The 25,521-nt window shown below is 47.6% G+C and overlaps 1 protein-coding gene across 15 annotated transcripts in view; it reads left to right on the forward strand.

The window, feature by feature from the left end:
- LOC110491178 (arginine-glutamic acid dipeptide repeats protein) overlaps positions 1-8,261 on the forward strand; it is a 336,789-nt gene extending 328,528 nt beyond the window's left edge. For 13 of the 15 annotated variants that reach the window (XM_036947766.1, XM_036947767.1, XM_036947764.1 and 10 more), the window contains 5 exons: positions 2,061-2,277; positions 3,630-4,353; positions 4,658-4,828; positions 5,557-5,725; positions 7,196-8,261. In XM_036947766.1, the coding sequence (XP_036803661.1) occupies positions 2,061-2,277; positions 3,630-4,353; positions 4,658-4,828; positions 5,557-5,725; positions 7,196-7,229 (1,315 nt within the window). In that variant the 3' untranslated portion in view covers positions 7,230-8,261. Of the gene's footprint in view, positions 1-2,060; positions 2,278-3,629; positions 4,354-4,657; positions 4,829-5,556; positions 5,726-6,681; positions 6,748-7,195 lie in introns of all 15 variants that reach the window. The other 2 variants (XM_036947770.1, XM_036947771.1) reach the window with 2 other exon arrangements.
- The last annotated feature ends 17,260 nt before the right edge of the window (positions 8,262-25,521 follow it).

The raw sequence follows: 25,521 nt of genomic DNA on the forward strand, positions 1-25,521 counted from the left end.
CAGAACACACACACACACACACTGTCAGAACACACACACACACACTGTCAGAACACACACACTCTGTCAAAACACACACACACACACTGTCAGAACACACACACACACACTGTCAGAACACACACACACACACACTCTGTCAGAACACACACACACACTGTCAGAACACACACACTGTCAGAACACACACACACACACACACACACACACACTGCCAGAACACACACACACACACTGTCAGAACACACACACACACTCTGTCAGAACACACACACACACTGTCAGAACACACACACACACACACTGTCAGAACACACACACACACACACACACACACACACTGTCGGAACACACACACACACACACACACACACTCTGTCAGAACACACACACACACTCTGTCAAAACACAAGTTTTTTCACGAAGAATATTAATGATTCGTGACTACAAGTCGTATAAGAACTGTGATGTTAGCAAGCTGCTCAGGGGTGTCAAACTGATTTTACCACGGACCGCGTTTGGTCTTCACTGAGGTCCGGAGGGCAGCCCACGTGCCGGATGTTTGACACCCCTGATTTCGTGTGTATTTCCATGAAGTATTGTTGGCTAAACTGTACAGCCTTACTATAATACAGTGCATTTGGAAAGTATTCAGACCCCTTGACTTATCTACATGTTACGCTACAGCCGTATTCTAAAATTGATTCAATTATTTTTTTCCCCTAAACTCAACACACAGTAATGACGAAGCAAAAACCGGGGTTTTTCATTTTTTGGGGAAATGTATTAAAAATAAAATAGACACTTTGCTACGGGACTTGACATTTCAAGTCTCATAGCAAAGGGTTGATCATTTTTTTCAACTTGATGGGAGTCCACCTGTGGTAAATTCAATTGATTGGACATGATTTGGAAAGGCACACACCTGTCTATATAAGGTCCTACAGTTGACAGTGCATGTCAGAGCAAAAACCAAGCCATGAGGTTGAGGGAATTGTCCGTAGAGCTCCGAGACAGGACTGTGTCGAGGTACAGATCTGGGGAAGGGTACCAAAACATTTCTGCAGTATTGAAGGTCCCGAAGAAAACAGGGGCCTCCATAATTCTTAAATGGAAGAAGTTTGGAAACACCAAGAATTTTCCAAGAGCTGCTTACCTGGCAAAACTGAGCAATCGGGGGAGAAGGACCTTGGTCAGGGAGGTGACCAAGAACCCGATGGTCACTCTGACAGAGCTCCGGAGTTCCTCTGTGGAGATGGGAGAACCTTCCAGAAGGACAACCATCTCTGCAGCATTCAACCAATCGGGCCTTTATGGTAGAGTGGCCAGAAGGAATCAACTCCTTAGTAAAAAGCACATGACAGCTTGCTTGGAGTTTGCCAAAAGGCACCTAAAGGACTCTCAGACCATGAGATGTTTCTCAGCAACAGGGACTGGGAGACTAGTCAGGATCAAGGGAAAGATGAACAGAGCAAAGTACAGAGAGATCCTTGATGAAAACCTGCTTCACAGCGCTCAGGAACTCCTTCCAACAGGACAACGACCCTCAGCACATAGCCAAGACAATGTCTTTGAGTGGCCCAGCCAGAACCCGGACTTGAACCCTATCGAACATCTCTGGAGAGACCTGAAAATAGCTGTGCAGCGACGCTCCCCATCCAATCTGACAGAGCTTGAGAGGATCTGCGAAAACTCCCAAAATACAGGTGTGCCAAGCTTGTAGCGTCATACCCAAGAAGACTCGAGGCTGTAATCGCTGAGTAAAGGTTCCAAAAACTTCATGTATAAGTGTTAGTTCAGTTTATTTTTAATACATTTGCAGTATTTCTTAACCTGTTTTCGCTTTGTGGTTATGGGGTATTGTGTGTAGAATAAGAAAACAATTACAGCAATTTTAGAGCTAAGGCTGTAATGTAACAAAATGTGGAAAAAGTGAAGGGGTCTGAATACTTTCCGAATGCACTGTACTTTGTGTATATCCATGAAGTACTGTCAGCCAAACTGTACATCTTTGCTGTATATTAATGTGTATTTCCATGTTTTCCATTGTTTGTCAATAGGTTTTACAAGCACCTGGACCGTGGGTACAACACGTGTGCCAGAACAGACTTCTACTTCACTCCTCTGGCTGCTTCTAAACTGGCCAAGAAGAGAGAAGAGGCGCTGGAGCGGGTCAAGAGGGAGGCGGAGCAGAAAGCCCGGGAGGAGAAGGAGAGGGAGAGGGAGAAGGAACGAGAGAGGGAACGGGAAAGAGAGAAGGAACAGGAGAGAGCTGCGGTGAGTGTTTGGTGTAAATTTGTCTTCATGTCCAACATCAACAGTTGTGAAATTTGAGAGTTTCTATGTTTTGTAGTAAAAAAAAAAAAGATGGAGGAAGATACGTTTTTCCAATGACATCAATCAATTAGTGGACAATGCCTCCTCATTGGTTAAAATCACGATGCACGAACACTTATCTTCCTCACTAGAAAACATAGAAACACCTTTTTTTTCACAACTGTTGTTGTTGTTGTTGCCGTGTTGCTGGATTTGAAATGTCCCTTCAACTTTACATTCTGTTCTAAAACATCCTTTATGAGTATTTGTCTAACTGCTCACTTACAACCTGTTATAACCTCCTTACAACCTGTTATAACCTCCTTACAACCTGTTATAACCTCCTTACAACCTATTATAACCTCCTTATAACCTATTACAACCTCCTTATAACCTGTTATAACCTCCTTACAACCTGTTATAACCTCCTTACAACCTCCTTATAACCTCCTTATAACCTATTATAACCTCCTTACAACCTATTACAACCTCCTTACAACCTATTATAACCTCCTTACAACCTGTTATAACCTCCTTACAACCTATTATAACCTCCTTACAACCTGTTATAACCTCCTTACAACCTGTTATAACCTCCTTATAACCTATTACAACCTCCTTATAACCTGTTATAACCCCCTTACAACCTGTTATAACCTCCTTATAACCTATTACAACCTCCTTATAACCTGTTATAACCTCCTTACAACCTGTTATAACCTCCTTATAACCTATTACAACCTCCTTACAACCTGTTATAACCTCCTTACAACCTGTTATAACCTCCTTACAACCTATTATAACCTCCTTACAACCTGTTATAACCTCCTTACAACCTGTTATAACCTCCTTATAACCTGTTACAACCTGTTATAACCTCCTTATAACCTGTTACAACCTGTTATAACCTCCTTATGACCTGTTACAACCTATTATTACCACCTTGTTACAACCTGTTATAACCTCCTTATAACCTTTTATTACCACCTTATAACCTGTTATAACCTCCTTAAACCTATAATAACATCCTTGTAACGTTTATAACCTTTTACAACCTCCTTATAACCTCAAACCTCTTATAACCTTTTCCAACCTATTATAAGCTCCTTATAACATGTTACAACCTTCTTTAAGGTTATAATAGGTTATACGGTGATTATAAAAGGTTGGAAATGTTTTGAGGTTATAATAGGTTGTAAGGAGTTATAACCTGATATTGTTTACAACCTATTATAACCTGTTACAACCACCTTACATCCTATATATTTCTTACAACTTGTTGTAACCTCTGCACGTATCTCTCTCTGTTCCAGAAAGCCTCCAGTTCGTGTCATGACAGTCGTATGGGTGACCCCCAGATGGGTGGCTCCGCCCACATGCGTCCTCCCTTCGACGGCCCCCCTACCTCCATCGCCGCGGTGCCCCCTTACATCGGCCCCGACACGCCCGCCCTGCGCACCCTCAGCGAGTACGCCCGCCCCCACGTCATGTCCCCGACCAATAGGAACCACCCCTTCTTCGTCTCCCTCAACCCCAACGACCCCCTGATGGCCTATCACATGCCTGGCCTCTACAACGCCGACCCGGGCATGCGGGAGCGCGAGCTGCGAGAGCGGGAGATGAGGGAGAGGGAGATGAGGGAGAGGGAGCTGAGAGAGAGGATGAAGCCTGGGTTCGAACACAAACCCCCGGAGCTAGAAGGCATGCACCCCTCGGCGAACCCCATGGAGCACTTTGCCCGACACGGGGCCATCTCCTTACCTTCCATGGCGGGACCACACCCCTTCGCCTCCTTCCACCCAGGTCTCAACCCCTTGGAGAGGGAGCGTTTGGCGTTGGCCGCGGGACCCCAGCTCAGACCAGACATGAGCTACCCGGAGCGGCTGGCGGCGGAGAGGCTGCACGCCGAGAGGATGGCGGCGGTGGCCAACGACCCTATCGCCAGGCTTCAGATGTTCAACATCACGCCTCATCACCACCAGCACTCCCACATCCACTCACACCTGCACCTTCACCAGCAGGACTCCCTGCACCAAGGTCACGCTATTCCCATCAAACAATGCTCTAATACACTGGATGCAAATACTGCAGTAGTCCTGAGAATAACTTGTTAACTGTAGCTGGTCGATTACTACATTAGCAGCCTTGATGGCACTACCTCCGGTACAAGTCTTCTAATCCAATCAAACGGCTGTAGCATGCAGTGACCAATTATAATCTGTTCTAAACTGATTTACCCGGAACATGTTTATGATGACATTTAGAATAATTGATCATTCTGATGTATTGTGATGTATGTTTTAAGTGTACACTGACCATGTGGTGTTTTGACTCTGTGCAGGCGGTGGTGAATGTCTTGTGTGCCCTCCAGGTTCGGGGGGGCACCCCCTCGTAGACCCCCTGGCAGGAGGCCCCCACCTCGCCCGCTTCCCTTACCCGCACGGCACAATCCCCAACTCCCTCCTGGGACAGAACCCACACGAACATGAGATGCTGCGACACCCCGTCTTCGGTAAGAACGTCAACCAACAACATGTCAATATCAGACACTGCCGAGCTGTACTGAGCCGAGCCGTACTGAGCCGAGCCGTACTGAGCCGAGCCGTTCTGAGCCGAGCCGTACTGAGCCGAGCCGTACTGAGCCGAGCCGTTCTGAGCCGGGCCGTATTGAGCCGAGCCGTTCTGAGCCGAGCCGTATTGAGCCGAGCCGTTCTGAGCCGAGCCGTACTGAGCCGAGCCGTTCTGAGCCGAGCCGTACTGAGCCGAGCCGTTCTGAGCCGAGCCGTACTGAGCCGAGCCGTACTGAGCCGAGCCGTTCTGAGCCGAGCCGTACTGAGCCGAGCCGTTCTGAGCCGAGCCGTATTGAGCCGAGCCGTTCTGAGCCGAGCTGTATTGAGCCGAGCCGTTCTGAGCCGAGCCGTACTGAGCCGAGCCGTTCTGAGCCGAGCCGTACTGAGCCGAGCCGTACTGAGCCGAGCCGTTCTGAGCCGAGCCGTACTGAGCCGAGCCGTTCTGAGCCGAGCCGTATTGAGCCGAGCCGTTCTGAGCCGAGCTGTATTGAGCTGGCTTGGTCACACAAATCATAGTTGCTGGAACAGGGAAATGTCAAAAGAAAATATCCGAGCCAGAGCAGGTTCTGGTTCAACGCTATAGTGTGACGAGGGATTTATCTACCACAGTGGGATCTCTATTCGTCGTCAAGCCCGTTGTCCTGATCCTGTTGTGCGTTCCTCTCTCCAGGTACTCCGTACCCCCGGGACCTTCCTCCCCAGATGTCCGCAGCCCACCAGCTCCAGGCCATGCATGCCCAGTCTGCAGAGCTGCAGCGGCTAGCTATGGAACAGCAGTGGCTGCATGGTCATCACCACATGCACGGTGGCCCACTTCCTGGCCAAGAGGACTATTACAGGTCAGAGACACACGGAGACACATTCTGAACGACACACCTACTGAAAGACACACCTACTGAAAGACACGCCTACTGAACGACACACCTACTGAAAGACACACCTACTGAAAGACACGCCTACTGAACGACACACCTACTGAAATACACACCTACTGAAAGACACACCTACTGAACGACACACCTACTGAAAGACACGCCTACTGAAAGACACGCCTACTGAACGACACACCTACTGAAAGACACACCTACTGAAAGACACACCTACTGAAAGACACACCTACTGAAAGACACACCTACTGAAAGACACACCTACTGAACGACACACCTACTGAAAGACACACCTACTGAAAGACACACCTACTGAAAGACACACCTACTGAAAGACACACCTACTCAAAGACACACCTACTGAAAGACACACCTACTGAAAGACACACCTACTGAACGACACGCCTACTGAAATACACGCCTACTGAAAGACACACCTACTGAACGACACGCCTACTGAAATACACACCTACTGAACGACACACCTACTGAACGACACGCCTACTGAACGACACACCTACTGAACGACACACCTACTGAACGACACACCTACTGAAATACACGCCTGCTGAACGACACACCTACTGAACGACACACCTACTGAACGACACGCCTACTGAAAGACACGCCTACTGAACGACACACCTACTGAAATACACGCCTACTGAACGACACGCCTACTGAACGACACGCCTACTGAAATACGCAGACACGTTTGAAAACAATTCATTACAAACACATTGACAGAGGTGGTCTAGACAGCATTGGTCCTTAGATGAGATTAAAAATAAGAATAATTTCATTAAATGACAAAATAAAATATTAAACATAACATAATATGGTTAATCTGTGGTTATAAATTCTTGTTGCTAATTTAAAAAGATTCTCATTTGTGTGATTTCTGTAAGATCATGCAGACGTTTCAAGTGATCTCGAGTTCCAGAAATGGACTCCTTTTACAGAAAAACCTGATGGCAAGTGATGTTTTACCTTAAAGAACTAACTCCGCACTTTGCATTTTCAGAGAATGTGACCCCATAGGGTCTATATATATATATATATATATATATATAGACTGAATGTAGTCACTGTTTTATATGGGTTGTGGAGCAAGTCTATTAACATTTTTAAGATTGCATTGGGCGAATTATAGACATGTTTCTTAGCAATTATACTGCAGTGATGAAAATGTTTAAATGCACGCTTGTACAACGATTTGCAGCCGGCTTTGTTCCAGGTTCTCCAGCTTGTGATCGTCTTGTAATACAATACCGCCTGGGAGAATATCAGTGTGCATATAAACCTTGGCAGGGGTGTTTTTTGTTTGATTTCTAAACTTGGGACAAAGTGAAGTTAAATAAGAGTGGCGACGCTAACGTGTTGTTGTTGTTGTTGTTGTTGTTTGTGTGTTTTGTGTTTTAGCCGCCTGAAGAAGGAAAGCGACAAGCAACTGTAACTGACCAATGGGGGGGGGGACGCGGAGACACGCAGGAAGTTGCCTAGGACACAGGAAGTAGTTACAGAACAGTCAGTCAATCAAAGGAACCCAACCTCTGCTCCTCCAAAAACACAATTCTCCTTACAAAAACAACGGAAGCTGAAGACGGAGAGGAGGGTTGATCTATCGTCTGTTTTCTTTCCCTGTCTGTTTGGAGGGGGGGTGGGGGTGCTTTTTTTTCTGTTTTTTTCCCCCACAAAAACATTAAGAAAGACTTTGTTTGGTGTAACTATAGCCTTCAAGTAGTGACAACGACCTCGAGACTGCATGAAAACTACTGTAAAAGCTTCCACAACGTGTTTCGTAGGTGGTAGAAATGCAAGACACTTTGTCACTGTTGCTAGTCGACGGAGAAGACGAAGACCAGTAAAAGCATCCTTCCAGACATTATAGCCGCGGAAAGATTCAGAACAAAGTGCTATATTATTTTAATACATTGTTGGAGGTTTTCATCATTTTTTACGAAAAGCTGCAGCATGGCGTTATTGAGTCTGTAAATAGTATATCTATCTATATATATATATATATATATATATATATACACATACATATATATATATACATATAAGTATTATAATTGTTACTAGGTGTGGACTCGGAACCAAGTCATTTATAAACCTCCAATATGTTATTGTGTTCTGAAGCATTATTCCATGTTTTAACGGGGGAGGGGGGGCAGATGGTGGTCCCAGACCTGATATACCTTAGAGAGAGCGGTATAGTCCCAGACACCTATCATTATACACCCCTTAACAAGCACCTGATTGGCTAACAGAATGCCTGAACTCACTGTGTTGTTGAGGTAATGTTTGACACACACTTGGAAGAGGAGTCACTGAGTCATCTATGGATCAGCATACTCTCCGGCCCTGTCCTGCCCTGTCCTACCCTACCCTGTCCTGGTCTGCCCTGTCCTACCCTGCCCTGTCCTGCCCTGCCCTGTCCTACCCTGTCCTACCCTGCCCTGTCCTACCCTACCCTGCCCTGCCCTGTCCTACCCTGTCCTACCCTACCCTGTCCTACCCTGTCCTGCCCTGTCCTACCCTGCCCTGTCCTACCCTGTCCTACCCTGTCCTGTCCTACCCTATCCTGTCCTACCCTGCCCTGTCCTACCCTACCCTATCCTGTCCTACCCTGCCCTACCCTGCCCTGTCCTGTCCTACCCTGCCATGTCCTACCCTGCCCTGTCCTACCCTGCCCTGTCCTACCCTGCCCTGTCCTACCCTGTCCTACCCTGCCCTACCCTATCCTGTCCTACCCTGTCCTACCCTGCCCTGTCCTGTCCTACCCTGCCATGTCCTACCCTGCCCTGTCTTACCCTGCCATGTCCTGCCCTGTCCTACCCTGCCCTGTCCTACCCTACCCTGTCCTACCCTGTCCTAACATGTCCTACCCTGCCCTGTCCTACCCTGCCCTGTCCTACCCTGTCCTGCCCTGTCCTGCCCTGTAGTTTACAAGCCCCTGATGCAGACACCATCTAAAGCACTCAAAAGAAGACTGTATTAAATCCTTCAGCGCTTTTCATTGGTTTTGACACTCGACTTCAGTGTTGACTCAACAAAAGGTCGTTTTTTTTTTTTTTGTTGTTTTTTTTTAAAGATTAGGCAGATATTTAACCCAAGTTTTACGTTTTCTTTTCAAATGTTTTCAATTATCGTTGACAAAAAGTGTATCTAAACTACGTGAGGCCCCAACATGCCTTGTTAAACGTGTTCTGCCTGTGGGTGAGTTGCTAGAGGTAACCAAAGGTGGTGGTTATGGTTAGTATTTTCCTCCCTCTACCTGGTCAAGTGGTCCTGACTGCTACAGTTGGAAACCTCCGATCAGATCGTCCTCCAGAGCAGTGTGCTGTGCTGCCATATTCACTGTGACACTAACGGGCCTAGCTACATGGGAGGTGGGGGGTCCAGACACTAACGGGCCTAGCTACATGGGAAATGGGGGGTCCAGACACTAACGGGCCTAGCTACATGGGAGGTGGGGGGTCCAGACACTAACGGGCCTAGCTACATGGGAGGTGGGGGTCCAGGGCTGGAACCAGACACTAACGGGGCCTAGCTACATGGGAGGTGGGGGTAATATCCTGTCAACCCCCTCCTGTCCTGTGTTAGCCCATGTTTGAGTTCCTTCTACACCTCTCTGGTCCCATCCATGACCTCTGTCTGTCCGTTTGTCTTCCATGCTCCATCACTCTTGTCTTTTACTCCTCTCCCCTTCCTCCTCCTCCTCCTCCAGCCTTTTAGTCCATCCCTCTCTTCCTCCTCCTCCCTCTCTTCCTCTCCTCCTCCAGCCTTTTAGTCCATCTCTCTCTTCCTCCTCCTCCCTCTCTTCCTCTCCTCCTCCAGCCTTTTAGTCCATCCGTCTCTTCCTCCAGCCTTTTAGTCCATCCCTCTCTTCCTCCTCCTCCCTCTCTTCCTCTCCTCCTCCCGCCTTTTAGTCCATCCCTCTCTTCCTCCTCCTCCCTCTCTTCCTCTCCTCCTCCCGCCTTTTAGTCCATCCCTCTCTTCCTCCTCCTCCCTCTCTTCCTCTCCTCCTCCCGCCTTTTAGTCCATCCCTCTCTTCCTCCTCCTCCCTCTCTTCCTCTCCTCCTCCAGCCTTTTAGTCTATCCCTTTCCTCCTCCAGCCTTTTAGTCCATCCCTCTCTTCCTCCTCCCTCTCTTCCTCTCCTCCAAACCCTTGGATGTTTAGTGTTGTCAATTGTTTAGCTTCTCTTTCAAAGCGGAAATAGCAGAATTTATATATAAAACTGGTATCTTGAAGCTTATTGTATATATTAGTATATTAGTCGCCATGGGGATGACGACACGACAATGTAAACAAAAAGGTAGAAATAATACGAAAAGTTGTGATTCCTGTTCTCTCTCTCCATTTGAGTATTTTGTATTTTTTGTTTCAAAAATTTGTGGAATTAAAATAAATGACTAAGTTACACCACAAGACTTGTGTTATTGGTTTTAATTTAGACGTTTCCTGTTGGTAATGTATGCTAGAAAATGTTTTCTTTGTCATTATTGGATACACATGCAATCTGGCAGCAGGCACGCTTCAACGACAACAGCTGTCATTTAGAGGAGCTATTATTCCTCTAGTGCCGACTGAACGTTACTCCGGAGATAATGTAGCCCAGGGAATCCAGACTGAACGTTACTCCGGAGATAATGTAGCCCGGTGAATCCAGACTGAACGTTACTCCGGAGATAATGTAGCCCGGTGAATCCAGACTGAACGTTACTCCGGAGATAATGTAGCCCGGTGAATATTGACTAAACGTTACTCCGGAGATAATGTAGCCCGGTGAATCCAGACTGACCATTACTCTGGAGATAATGTAGCCCGGTGAATCCAGACTGACCATTACTCTGGAGATAATGTAGCCCGGTGAATCCAGACTGAACATTACTCCGGAGATAATGTAGCCCGGCGAATCCAGACTGAACGTTACTCCGGAGATAATGTAGCCCGGTGAATCCAGACTGACCGTTACTCCGGAGATAATGTAGCCCGGTGAATCCAGACTGAACGTTAATCCGGAGATAATGTAGCCCGGTGAATCCAGACTGAACGTTAATCCGGAGAAAATGTAGCCCGGTGAATCCAGACTGAACGTTACTCCGGAGATAATGTAGCCCGGCGAATCCAGACTGAACGTTACTCCGGAGATAATGTAGCCCGGTGAATCCAGACTGAACGTTAATCCGGAGATAATGTAGCCAGGTGAATCCAGACTGAACGTTACTCCGGAGATAATGTAGCCCGGTGAATCCAGACTGAACGTTAATCCGGAGATAATGTAGCCCGGTGAATCCAGACTGAACGTTAATCCGGAGATAATGTAGCCCGGTGAATCCAGACTGAACGTTACTCCGGAGATAATGTAGCCCGGCGAATCCAGACTGAACGTTACTCCGGAGATAATGTAGCCCGGTGAATCCAGACAACGTTACTCCGGAGATAATGTAGCCCGGTGAATCCAGACTGAACGTTACTCCGGAGATAATGTAGCCCGGTGAATCCAGACAACGTTACTCCGGAGATAATGTAGCCCGGTGAATCCAGATTGAACGCTATACATTTTGGGAATTCACCAGGCTACATTATCTCCAGAGTAACATTCAATCTGGATTCACCGGGCTACATTGTCTCTTGAGGGAGAGTTCAGTCTGGATTCACCAGGCTGGAAATGACGCCCTGTCCTCCGTGAAAACAGGTTCCTCAGAATTCCCCCTCTACTCCCCAGGTTGTCAGTCGTGATCATGTGACGGCTGCTGGTACCTGTTGTTTAGCTCTGAGGCTCACCTCCCCACAAGACACAAGGAAACAACAGAGAGAGAGCTTAGAGTGACAGCTCCACTGGCTGCTTGAATTCATTATATATCCCCACTCCTCAACGATGGAACGACTGACTAGATGTCATCCCAAATCACATCCTCGTAAATCTGGTGGTGTACTGCTCAGGCACAGAGACACACACACACACTGAAATATGGTCTGAAAACATTCTTGCTATAAATAGCAATGTGAAAAGGATGCTGTTGTCTGTCCGTGGTCTAAAAGAGGTATTGAGGATACAGAGCCTCGTTCTCAGTCTTCTATTCTACCTCATACCTCTGTCTCCCTCTTACCTCACACCCCTCAGTCTGCTGAGTGTATGGAAGCGGAGCTACAGTTGAAGTCTGAAGTTTACATACACCTTAGCCAAATACATTTAAACTCAGTTTTTCACAATTCCTGACATTTAATCCTAGTAAATATTCCCTGTTTTAGGTCAGTTAGGATCACCACTTTCATTTAAGAATGTAAAATGTCAGAATAATAGTAGAAAGAATGATTTATTTCAGCTTTTATTTCTTTCATCACATTCCCAGTGGGTCAGAAGTTTACATACACTCAATTAGTATTTGGTAGCATTGTCTTTAAATTGTTTAACTTGGGTCAAATGTTTTCGTGTAGCCTTCCACAAGCTTCCCACAATAAATTGGGTGAATTTTGGCCCATTCCTCCTGACAGAGCAGGTGTAAATGAGTCAGGTTTGTAGGCATCCTTGCTCACACACGCTTTTTCAGTTCTGCCCACAAATGTTCTATGTGATTGAGGTCAGGGCTTTGTGATGGCCACTCCAATACCTTGACTTTGTTGTCCTTAAGCCATTTTGCCACAACTTTGGAAGTATGCTTAGGGTCATTGTCCATTTGGAAGACCCATTTATGACCAAGCTTTAACTTCCTGAATGATGTCTTTAGATGTTGCTTCAATATATCCACATAATTTTCCCACCTCATGATGCCATATATTGTGTGAAGTGCACTCGTCCCTCCTGCAGCAAAGCACCCCCTACAACATAATGCTGCCACCCCCATGCTTCACGGTTGGGATGGTGTTCTTCGGCTTGCAAGCCTCCCCTTTTTCCTCCAAACATAACGATGGTCATTATGGTTAAACAGTTCTATGTTTGTTTCATCAGACCAGAGGACATTTCTCCAAAATGTACGTTCGTTGTCAAACTTCCTGACCCTTTAATCTCCATGGTGACCACTGCTCAGACAGTCTGTCATTATAATGTATGTCCTGCTGTTCTCAAGCTCTTGCTGATCATCTATTTATCCCAGAGCAGAGGGACACTTCTATTTATCCCAGAGCAGAGGGACACTTCTATTTATCCCAGAGCAGAGGGACACTTCTATTTATCCCAGAGCAGAGGGACACTTCAGGTGATTTCATCATAACAGCTCTGGCTGCGTGTGGTCCTTGGGCTCAGAATTGCTCATGGTAACAGACTTGCGTTTCGTCGTCTCTAGATCTGTCTTCATGGACAGACATTTTGAGTGTATCCCTCCAATCAACATACTAATGGGGTTTTGCATGGCTCTGTTCATTTCCCTCTGTCAACTGTAGACCCTCCTGCTTCCTCCTGGGGGTGTCTCTCTGTGTCCTTACTTTATTTATCTCTCTCTCTGTGTGTGTCACTGGGTTTCTCTCTCTGTGTGTCTGCCTGCCTGTGTGTCTCTGGGTCTCTCTCTCTGTGTGTCTCTGGGTCTCTCTCTCTCTGTGTGTCTGCCTGCCTGTGTGTCTCTGGGTCCCTCTCTCTGTGTGTCTCTGGGTCTCTCTCTCTCTGTGTGTGTCTGCCTGCCTGTGTGTCTCTGGGTCTCTCTCTCTCTGTGTGTCTGCCTGCCTGTGGGTCTCTCTCTCTGTGTGTCTGCCTGCCTGTGTGTCTCTGGGTCTCTCTCTGTGTCTGCCTGCCTGTGTGTCTCTGGGTCTCTCTCTGTGTCTGCCTGCCTGTGTGTCTCTGGGTCTCTCTCTGTGTGTGTGTCTGCCTGCCTGTGTGTCTCTGGGTCTCTCTCTCTGTGTGTGTCTGCCTGCCTGTATGTCTCTGGGTCTCTCTCTCTGTGTGTCTGCCTGCCTGTTTGTCTCTGGGTCTCTCTCTCTGTGTGTCTGCCTGCCTGTTTGTCTCTGGGTCTCTCTCTCTGTGTGTCTGCCTGCCTGTTTGTCTCTGGGTCTCTCTCTCTGTGTGTCTGCCTGCTTGTTTGTCTCTGGGTCTCTCTCTCTGTGTGTCTGCCTGCCTGTGTGTCTCTGGGTCTCTCCCTGTGTTTTTTGTCTCTGGGTCACTCCCTGTGTTTTTGTCTCTGGGTGTCTCCAGCTGTTTGTCTCTGGGTCTCTCCCTTTGTGTGTCTCTGTCTCTGGGTCTCTCCCTCTGTGTGTCTCTGGGTCTCTCCCTTTGTGTGTCTCTGTGTGTCTCTGGGTCTCTGTGTGTCTCTGCCTCTGTGTGTCTCTGGGTCTCTCTCTCTGTTTGTTTCTGGGTCTCTCCCTCTGTTTGTTTCCGGGTCTCTCCCTCTGTTTCCGGGTCTCTCTCTCTGTTTGTCTCTGGGTCTCTCCCTCTGTTTGTTTCTGGGTCTCTCCCTCTGTGTGTCTCTGTGCTGTTAGGAGGCAGCTGTTGTATCCTCCCACTGTGTTGGATCTCTCTTGGTTCTAATGATCTCGTACTCTGAATTCCTCTCATAGCTGATCTAGAGTCCCTGTCTGCACCAACCAACCGACCGGCAAGCAGTCCAACAGACCCGCTGGCCCGGACCAAACATTCCTCAGCCGCTCTAAACACACACTGGAGGCCACACACACACACACACAAGGGGTCCTGCCTGCCGCAAACTCAGCTTGCCCGATGACTCTTTTTCTGTCTCTCTCTCCCTCCCCTTCTGCCTCTCTCTCCCTCCCCATCTGCCTCTCCCTCCGTCTCTCTCTCCCTCCCCTTCTGCCTCTCCCTCCGTCTCTCTCTCCCTCCCCTTCTGCCTCTGTCTCCCTCTCTCTCCCTCCCCTTCTGCCTCTCCCTCCCTCCCTCTCTCTCTATTTCACTTGAGCTCTCTGCCTCTCCTAAATCCCGAGGTCTTCATTGTGTTCAGTAGATTTTGTTTCCCTGATTTATAACCCTGGCCGTTCTGGCTCCTAGCCTAGATGTGTTGATGTGTCCCAAATGGTATCTGTTGAGCCCTATGGGCCCTGGTAAGAAGTAGTGAATAAGGAGCCATTTGGCCCCTAGCCCAGATGAAGGGTATAATTAGTTCTGCTGGCCTCCCTCACATCATAGACCCTCTATAATGAAAAACATGGCACTGGACTGGTGAACAAGGAACTCACTTTCAGAACTCTGTCTTTGGAAACTCTCCTTTCAGTACTTTTGAGTGCCCCTTTACTGTCTAACTGCATACGTGTCCGGTAGTTGTAACCTCACAGATCAGTGCCATTTACATCTCAATTTCACTGTACAAAAGACGTACTGGAGACGTTACAGTACAGGTTTGTACAGTACAGTGTGTTTACCGTCTCTCTGCATGACCACTGTACTGTCCAATACAGTATGTGCAGCACACATGATCTGTGGAAGGTCACAGGCAGACATTTAGAATTGAGCGACCAGTAACTGAGTTGAATGGGAGAGACCAGTAACTGAGTTGTATGGGGAGACCAGTAACTGAGTTGTAGGGGGGGAGAACGGTAACTGAGTTGTAGGGGGGAGACCAGTAACTGAGTTGAATGGGAGAGACCAGTAACTGAGTTGAATGGGAGAGACCAGTAACTGAGTTGAATGGGAGAGACCAGTAACTGAGTTGTATGGGAGAAACCAGTAACTGAGTTGTATGGGAGAGACCAGTAACTGAGTTGTAGGGGGGGAGAACGGTAACTGAGTTGTAGGGGGGAGACCAGTAACTGAGTTGTATGGGAGAGACCAGTAACTGAGTTGAATGGGAGAAACCAGTAACTGAGTTGTATGGGAGAGACCAGTAACTGAGTTGTATGGGAGAGACCAGTAACTGAGTTGTAGTGGGGAGACCAGTAACTGAGTTGTAGTGGGGAGACCAGTAACTGAGTTGTATGGGAGAGACCAGTAACTGAGTTGAATGGGAGAAACCAGTAACTGAGTTGTATGGGAGAGACCAGTAACTGAGTTGTATGGGAGAGACCAGTAACTGAGTTGTAGGCGGGAGACCAGCAACTGAGTTGTATGGGAGAGACCAGTAACTGAGTTGTATGGGAGAGACCAGTAACTGAGTTGTAGTGGGGAGACCAGTAACTGAGTTGTAGAGGAGAGACCAGTAACTGAGTTGTAGGGGGGAGACCAGTAACTGAGTTGAATTGGAGAGACCAGTAACTGAGTTGTATGGGAGAGACCAGTAACTGAGTTGAATGGGAGAGACCAGTAACTGAGTTGAATGGAAGAGACCAGTAACTGAGTTGAATGGGAGAGACCAGTAACTGAGTTGAATGGGAGAGACCAGTAACTGAGTTGAATGGGAGAGACCAGTAACTGAGTTGAATGGGAGAGACCAGTAACTGAGTTGAATGGGAGAGACCAGTAACTGAGTTGTAGGGGAGAGACCAGTAACTGAGTTGAATGGGAGAGACCAGTAACTGAGTTGTAGGCGGGAGACCAGCAACTGAGTTGAATGGGAGAAACCAGTAACTGAGTTGTATGGGAGAGACCAGTAACTGAGTTGTAGGGGGGGAGAACGGTAACTGAGTTGTAGGGGGGAGACCAGTAACTGAGTTGTATGGGAGAGACCAGTAACTGAGTTGAATGGGAGAGACCAGTAACTGAGTTGTATGGGAGAGACCAGTAACTGAGTTGTAGTGGGGAGACCAGTAACTGAGTTGTAGTGGGGAGACCAGTAACTGAGTTGTATGGGAGAGACCAGTAACTGAGTTGAATGGGAGAAACCAGTAACTGAGTTGTATGGGAGAGACCAGTAACTGAGTTGTATGGGAGAGACCAGTAACTGAGTTGTAGGCGGGAGACCAGCAACTGAGTTGTATGGGAGAGACCAGTAACTGAGTTGTATGGGAGAGACCAGTAACTGAGTTGTAGTGGGGAGACCAGTAACTGAGTTGTAGAGGAGAGACCAGTAACTGAGTTGTAGGGGGGAGACCAGTAACTGAGTTGAATTGGAGAGACCAGTAACTGAGTTGTATGGGAGAGACCAGTAACTGAGTTGAATGGGAGAGACCAATAACTGAGTTGAATGGAAGAGACCAGTAACTGAGTTGAATGGGAGAGACCAGTAACTGAGTTGAATGGGAGAGACCAGTAACTGAGTTGAATGGGAGAGACCAGTAACTGAGTTGAATGGGAGTGACAAGTAACTGAGTTGAATGGGAGAGACCAGTAACTGAGTTGTAGGGGAGAGACCAGTAACTGAGTTGTAGGGGGGAGACCAGTAACTGAATTGTAGGGGCGAGACCAGTAACTGAGTTGAATGGGGGAGACCAGTAACGGAGTTGAATGAGAGAGACCAGTAACTGAGTTGAATGGGAGAGACCAGTAACTGAGTTGAATGGGAGAGACCAGTAACTGAGTTGAATGGGAGAGACCAGTAACTGAGTTGTAGGGGAGAGACCAGTAACTGAGTTGTAGGGGAGAGACCAGTAACTGAGTTGTAGGGGGGAGACCAGTAACTGAGTTGAATTGGAGAGACCAGTAACTGAGTTGTATGGGAGAGCCCAGTAACTGAGTTGAATGGGAGAGACCAGTAACTGAGTTGAATGGGAGAGACCAGTAACTGAGTTGTAGGGGGGAGACCAGTAACTGAGTTGAACGGGGGAGACCAGTAACTGAGTTGAATTGGAGAGACCAGTAACTGAGTTGTATGGGAGAGACCAGTAACTGAGTTGAAGGGGGAGACCAGTAACTGAGTTGAATGGGAGAGACCAGTAACTGAGTTGAATGGGAGAACCCAGTAACGGAGTTGAATGGGAGAGACCAGTAACTGAGTTGAATGGGAGAGACCAGTAACTGAGTTGAATGGGAGAGACCAGTAACTGAGTTGAATGGGAGAGACCAGTAACTGAGTTGAATGGGAGAGACCAGTAACTGAGTTGAATGGGAGAGACCAGTAACTGAGTTGAATGGGAGAGACCAGTAACTGAGTTGAATGGGAGAGACCAGTAACTGAGTTGTAGGGGAGAGACCAGTAACTGAGTTGAATGGGAGAGACCAGTAACTGAGTTGTAGGGGGGAGACCAGTAACTGAGTTGAACGGGGGAGACCAGTAACTGAGTTGAATTGGAGAGACCAGTAACTGAGTTGTATGGGAGAGACCAGTAACTGAGTTGAAGGGGGAGACCACTAACTGAGTTGAATGGGAGAGACCAGTAACTGAGTTGAATGGGAGAACCCAGTAACGGAGTTGAATGGGAGAGACCAGTAACTGAGTTGAATGGGAGAGACCACTAACTGAGTTGAATGGGAGAGACCAGTAACTGAGTTGAATGGGAGAGACCAGTAACTGAGTTGAATGGGAGAGACCAGTAACTGAGTTGAATGGGAGAGACCAGTAACTGAGTTGTAGGGGAGAGACCAGTAACTGAGTTGTAGGGGGGAGACCAATAACTGAGTTGAATTGGAGAGACCAGTAACTGAGTTGTATGGGAGAGACCAGTAACTGAGTTGAATGGGAGAGACCAGTAACTGAGTTGAATGGGAGAGACCAGTAACTGAGTTGTAGGGGGGAGACCAGTAACTGAGTTGAACGGTGGAGACCAGTAACTGAGTTGAATTGGAGAGACCAGTAACTGAGTTGTATGGGAGAGACCAGTAACTGAGTTGAAGGGGGAGACCAGTAACTGAGTTGAATGGGAGAGACCAGTAACTGAGTTGAATGGGAGAACCCAGTAACTGAGTTGAATGGGAGAGACCAGTAACTGAGTTGAATGGGGGAGACCAGTAACTGAGTTGAATTGGAGAGACCAGTAACTGAGTTGAATGGGAGAGACAAGTAACTGAGTTTAATGGGAGAGACCAGTAACTGAGTTGAATTGTAGAGACCAGTAACTGAGTTGTATGGGAGAGACCAGTAACTGAGTTGTAGGGGGGAGACCAGTAACTGAGTTGAATGGGAGAGACCAGTAACTGAGTTGTAGGGGGGAGACCAGTAACTGAGTTGTAGGGGGGAGACCAGTAACTGAGTTGTAGTGGGGAGTCCAGTAACTGAGTTGTGGTGGGGAGACCAGTAACTGAGTTGAATGGGGGAGACCAGTAACTGAGTTGAATGGGACAGACCAGTAACTGAGTTGTAGGGGGGAGACCAGTAACTGAGTTGAATGGGAGAGACCAGTAACTGAGTTGAATGGGAGAGACCAGTAACTGAGTTGAATGGGAGAGACCAGCAACTGAGGTGCATGGGAGAGACCAGTAACTGAGTTGTATGGGAGAGTTGTAGTGGGGAGAGACCAGTAACTGAGTTGAATGGGAGAGACCAGTAACTGAGTTGTAGGGGGGAGACCAGTAACTGAGTTGAATTGGAGAGACCAGTAACTGAGTTGTATGGGAGAGACCAGTAACTGAGTTGTAGTGGGGAGAACAGTAACTGAGTTGAATGGGACAGACCAGTAACCTAGTTGAATGGGAGAGACCAGTAACTGAGTTGAATTGGAGAGACCAGTAACTGAGTTGAATGGGAGAGACAAGTAACTGAGTTTAATGGGAGAGACCAGTAACTGAGTTGAATTGTAGAGACCAGTAACTGAGTTGTATGGGAGAGACCAGTAACTGAGTTGTAGGGGGGAGACCAGTAACTGAGTTGAATGGGAGAGACCAGTAACTGAGTTGTAGGGGGGAGACCAGTAACTGAGTTGTAGGGGGGAGACCAGTAACTGAGTTGTAGTGGGGAGTCCAGTAACTGAGTTGTAGTGGGGAGACCAGTAACTGAGTTGAATGGGACAGACCAGTAACTGAGTTGAATGGGACAGACCAGTAACTGAGTGAAATGGGAGAGACCAGTAACTGAGTTGAATGGGAGAGACCAGTAACTGAGTTGAATGGGAGAGACCAGCAACTGAGGTGCATGGGAGAGACCAGTAACTGAGTTGAATGGGGGAGACCAGTAACTGAGTTGTATGGGAGAGTTGTAGTGGGGAGAGACCAGTAACTGAGTTGAATGGGAGAGACCAGTAACTGAGTTGTAGGGGGGAGACCAGTAACTGAGTTGAATTGGAGAGACCAGTAACTGAGTTGTATGGGAGAGACCAGTAACTGAGTTGTATGGGAGAGACCAGTAACTGAGTTGAATGGGACAGACCAGTAACCTAGTTGAATGGGAGAGACCAGTAACTGAGTTGAATTGGAGAGACCAGTAACTGAGTTGAATGGGAGAGACCAGTAACTGAGTTGAATGGGGGAGACCAGTAACTGAGTTGAATTGGAGAGACCAGTAACTGAGTTGAATTGGAGAGACCAGTAACTGAGTTGAATGGGAGAGACCAGTAACTGAGTTGAATGGGAGAGACCAGTAACTGAGTTGTATGAGAGAGTTGTAGTGGGGAGAGACCAGTAACTTAGTTGTAGTGGGGAGACCAGTAACTGAGTTGAATGGGAGAGACCAGTAACTGAGTTGAATGGGAGACCAGTAACTGAGTTGTAGTGGGGAGACCAGTAACTGAGTTGAATGGGAGAGACCAGTAACTGAGTTGAATGGGAGAGACCAGTAACTGAGTTGTATGGGAGAGTTGTAGTGGGGAGAGACCAGTAACTGAGTTTAATGGGAGAGACCAGTAACTGAGTTTAATGGGAGAGACCAGTAACTGAGTTATATGGGAGAGACCAGTAACTGAGTTGTATGGGAGAGACCAGTAACTGAGTTGTATGGGAGAGACCAGTAACTGAGTTGTAGTGGGGAGACCAGTAACTGAGTTGTAGGGGGGAGACCAGTAACTGAGTTGTATTGGAGAGACCAGTAACTGAGTTGTATGGGAGAGACCAGTAACTGAGTTGTAGGGGGGAGACCAGTAACTGAGTTGTAGAGGAGAGACCAGTAACTGAGTTGTAGGGGGGAGACCAGTAACTGAGTTGAATTGGAGAGACCAGTAACTGAGTTGTATGGGAGAGACCAGTAACTGAGTTGAATGGAAGAGACCAGTAACTGAGTTGAATGGGAGAGACCAGTAACTGAGTTGAATTGGAGAGACCAGTAACTGAGTTGAATGGGAGAGACCAGTAACTGAGTTGTAGGGGGGAGACCAGTAACTGAGTTGAACGGGGGAGACCAGTAACTGAGTTGTAGTGGGGAGACCAGTAACTGAGTTGTAGGGGGGAGACCAGTAACTGAGTTGTAGGGGGGAGACCAGTAACTGAATTGTAGGGGGGAGACCAGTAACTGAGTTGAATGGGAGAGACCAGTAACTGAGTTGAATGGGGGAGACCAGTAACGGAGTTGAATGGGAGAGACCAGTAACTGAGTTGAATGGGAGAGACCAGTAACTGAGTTGAATGGGAGAGACCAGTAACTGTGTTGAATGGGAGAGACCAGTAACTGAGTTGAATGGGAGAGACCAGTAACTGAGTTGAATGGGAGAGACCAGTAACTGAGTTGTAGGGGAGAGACCAGTAACTGAGTTGTAGGGGAGAGACCAGTAACTGAGTTGTAGGGGGGAGACCAGTAACTGAGTTGAATTGGAGAGACCAGTAACTGAGTTGTATGGGAGAGACCAGTAACTGAGTTGAATGGGAGAGACCAGTAACTGAGTTGAATGGGAGAGACCAGTAACTGAGTTGTATGAGAGAGTTGTAGTGGGGAGAGACCAGTAACTGAGTTGTAGTGGGGAGACCAGTAACTGAGTTGAATGGGAGAGACCAGTAACTGAGTTGAATGGGAGAGACCAGTAACTGAGTTGAATGGGAGACCAGTAACTGAGTTGTAGTGGGGAGACCAGTAACTGAGTTGAATGGGAGAGACCAGTAACTGAGTTGAATGGGAGAGACCAGTAACTGAGTTGTATGGGAGAGTTGTAGTGGGGAGAGACCAGTAACTGAGTTTAATGGGAGAGACCAGTAACTGAGTTATATGGAAGAGACCAGTAACTGAGTTGTAGGGGGGAGACCAGTAACTGAGTTGAATTGGAGAGACCAGTAACTGAGTTGAATGGGAGAGACCAGTAACTGAGTTGAATGGGAGAGACCAGTAACTGAGTTGAATGGGAGAGACCAGTAACTGAGTTGAATGGGGGAGACCAGTAACGGAGTTGAATGGGAGAGACCAGTAACTGAGTTGAATGGGAGAGACCAGTAACTGAGTTGAATGGGAGAGACCAGTAACTGAGTTGAATGGGAGAGACCAGTAACTGTGTTGAATGGGAGAGACCAGTAACTGAGTTGAATGGGAGAGACCAGTAACTGAGTTGTAGGGGAGAGACCAGTAACTGAGTTGAATGGGAGAGACCAGTAACTGAGTTGAATTGGAGAGACCAGAGACCAGAGACCAGCATATATATATACTGGCATTTGAATAAAGGGAGTCCGGACACGGTAGACTTTTCTAAAAACCTACATTTAAATGTATGCGCTTGAAGCGCCATGATCAGAATACTAAAGCTGAATTAACTGTCTCCACACGACCTATCATGCGCTTAACTCGGGTTGGAATTGCCCCCTTAACGGAGATGCTACTTGACTTTTCCCAGTGGCAAAACGTTTTGCGACAGTGAGCTCTACTTAACATGACCCTGCTTCACTCATCTTCTCCTCCTCCTCCTCCTCCTCCTCCTCAGGTCTCCATGCGGCCCCATGCCACCGCCATCAAAGGTGGGGCTTGTCCTTGGTGTTCCAGGGTGCTGGCATGGCTAGTCCCTAGCTGTGCTGGGTCTGGGGTGTGTTGGGGCAACATGAGGGGTAGAGGTGGGATGGTTCCTCAGGGGAGACAGGGCGCACTCTGACCTTGTGTCTCTCTCGCTCTCTCTCTGTGTGTGTATGTAATTGTCACCCCATGATAAATAGCTATGCCAACATTCTCACCCGCTGCACAGCAGGGCTGTCCACTCTGTCCTGAGGCAGATGGATCGTCCTTTGTGTTTGCTCACCTCCGCCGTAGCATTAATCTCCTCTCCATCCTGGTAAGAGACCAGCTCCGCGGTGGCCGCAGAACGACAGGCGACGGTGGTTAAACGCAGTGCTCAAGGCCCTCAGGTTGTTCGTGAGCGAGTGTTTGACAAGCACCACCCCGGAGAGATGATAGCCAAACAAGATGTTTAAATGCCTCCCATACCCTGCCTCTTTCACCTTGGAGAGGGATGGGGGAGGGAGAGGGGGGGGGGGGGGGGGGGGGGGAGATGGGGGGGGGGGGGGAGAGATGGGGGGGGGGGGAGAGATGGGGGGGGGGGGGGGGAGAGATGGGGAAGAGGGGGAACAATATGTCCCTCCTAATTTTTGATGTAAATGATATCTCTCTCTGTGAAGATTCAACTGTAATTGTAATGGACTCTCCCTCCACCATATATTTTTCCATTTGTAACTGAGGCCATGACCGAATACAAACAGTGTAGCTCTTCCCTCTGCAAGGCAATCAAACAAGCTAAGCGTCAGTACCGAGACAAAGTTGAGTCATAATTCAACGGCTCAGACACGAGACCTTTGTGGCAGGATCTACAGTTAATCACAGACTACAAAAAGAAAACCAGCCCCATCGCGGACACCGATGTCTTGCTCCCAGACAAACTAAACACTTCTTTGCTCACTTTGAGGACAATACAGTGCCACTGACACAGCCCGCTACCAAAACTTGCGGGCTCTCCATCGCAGCCAACGTGAGTAAAACATTTAAACGTGTTAACCCTCGCAAGGCTGCCGGCATCCCTAGCCACGTCCTCAGGGCACGCGCAGACCAGCTGGCTGGTGTGTTTACGGACATATTCAATCAATCCCTATCCCAGTCTGCTGTCCCAAGAAAGCTAAGGTAACTGAGCAAAACGACTATCGTCCGTAGCACTAACTTCCGTCATCATGAAGTGCTTTGAGAGACTAGTCAAGGAGCATATCACCTCCACCCTACTGATAGAATAATTTGTATGTTTAAGATAATGACTAAAGTATTCCACCCTGAAATGTGTTAGAGTCATAATCCAATAATGTGTGTGACTAGGCCATTGTGTTACTATTTCGCAATATGAGCTGGGACGTTCAAGGATAATTGAACTGTCGACTTGTGATAACGGTGAAACTAATAACGGGAAAGAGGCCTCCCCACCCTAGGGAGGGGAAAACTGTTAGAAATGGCTAGGCTTGCAGAAGATGATGAAACATGTTGCAGAAGGGTGATAAACAATGTATGTGAACTTTGGAAAAATACAGCCCACCTAAAGAGAGGTGGAGTTTCTACTGATGTGAGTTCATGTGTGTGTGCTATAAAAAAGATTGTGTTCTCATCTTGAAGACAGAGCGCTCTCTGAATAAAGTATTGATCTATTGCAGAATCTGAGACTTTGTCTAATTCTTCATTAACCAGAGCATTAACCAAAGCTTGAGTGATAGTTGAGTTCAACCATTGAGATAGCAAAATTCTCGTGACACCTACCTGACACCATAGACCTACTCCCATCTGGGTTAGGGCAGTGGGATGAACAGTAACAATGCTGTTCATCGATTACAGCTCAGCATTCAACACCATATTACCCTCCAAACTCAGACCCTGGGTCTCGACCCCGCCCTGTGCAACTGGGTCCTGGACTTTCTGACGGGCTGCCCCCGGGTGATGAGGGTAGCAAACAACATCTCCACCCCGCTGATCCTCAACACGGGCCCCACAAGGGTGCGTTCGCAGCCCTCTTCTGTTCACCCATGACTGCGTGGCCATGCACGCCTCCAACTCAATCATCAAGTTTGCAGACGACACTACAGTGGTAGTCTTGATTACCAACAACGACGAGACGGCCTACAGGGAGGAGGTGAGGGCCCTCGGAGTGTGGTTTCAGGAAAATAACTTGACACTCAACGTCATCAAAACAAAGGAGATGATCGTGGACTTCAGGAAACAGCAGAGGGAGCACCCCCCTATCCACATCGATGGAACAGTAGTGGAGAAGGTGGAAAGTTTTAAGTTCCTCGGCGTACACATCACGGACAAACTGAAATGGTCCACCCACACAGACAGCGTGGTGAAGAAGAAGCAAGAAATTTGGCTTGTTACCAAAAACACTCAAACTTCTACAGATGCGCAATCGAGAGCATCCTGTCAGGCTGTATCACCTCCTGGTATGGCAACTGCTCCGCCCACAACCGCAGGGCTCTCCAGAGGGTAGTGAGGTCTGCACAACGCATTACCGGGGGCAAACTACCTGCCCTCCAGGACACCTACACCAACCGATGTCACAGGAAGGCCTAAAAGATCATCAAGGCCAACAACCACCCGAGCCACTGCCTGTTCACCCCGCTATCATCCAGAAGGCGAGGTCAGTACAGGTGCATCAAAGCTGGGACCGAGAGACTGAAAAACAGCTTCTATCTCAAGGCCATCAGACTGTTAAACAGCCATCACTAACATTGAGTGGCTGCTGCCAACATACAGACTCAATCTCGAGCCACTTTAATAATTTGCTATAATAAATGTATCACTAGTCACTTAAACAATGCCACTTTATATAATGTTTACATACCCTACATTACTCATCTCATATGTATATACTGTACTCTATACCATCTACTGTATCTTGCCTATGCCGTTCGGCCATCGCTCATCCATATTCTTAATCATTCCTTTACACTTGTGTGTATAAGGTAGTTGTTGTGAAATTGTTAGATATTACTGCACGGTCGGAACAAGAAGCACAAGCATTTCGCTACACTCACATTAACATCTGCTAACCATGCGTATGTGACCAATAACATTTGATATGAGGAACTAGAGTCAAACGAGCCTTCTGAAGTAGGAACTAGAGTCAAATGAGCCTTCTGAAGTAGGAACTAGAGTCAAATGGACCTTCTGAAGTAGGAACTAGAGTC

Source organism: Oncorhynchus mykiss, chromosome 16 (genome assembly GCF_013265735.2).
Source record: "Oncorhynchus mykiss isolate Arlee chromosome 16, USDA_OmykA_1.1, whole genome shotgun sequence".
NCBI lineage: Eukaryota > Metazoa > Chordata > Actinopteri > Salmoniformes > Salmonidae > Oncorhynchus > Oncorhynchus mykiss.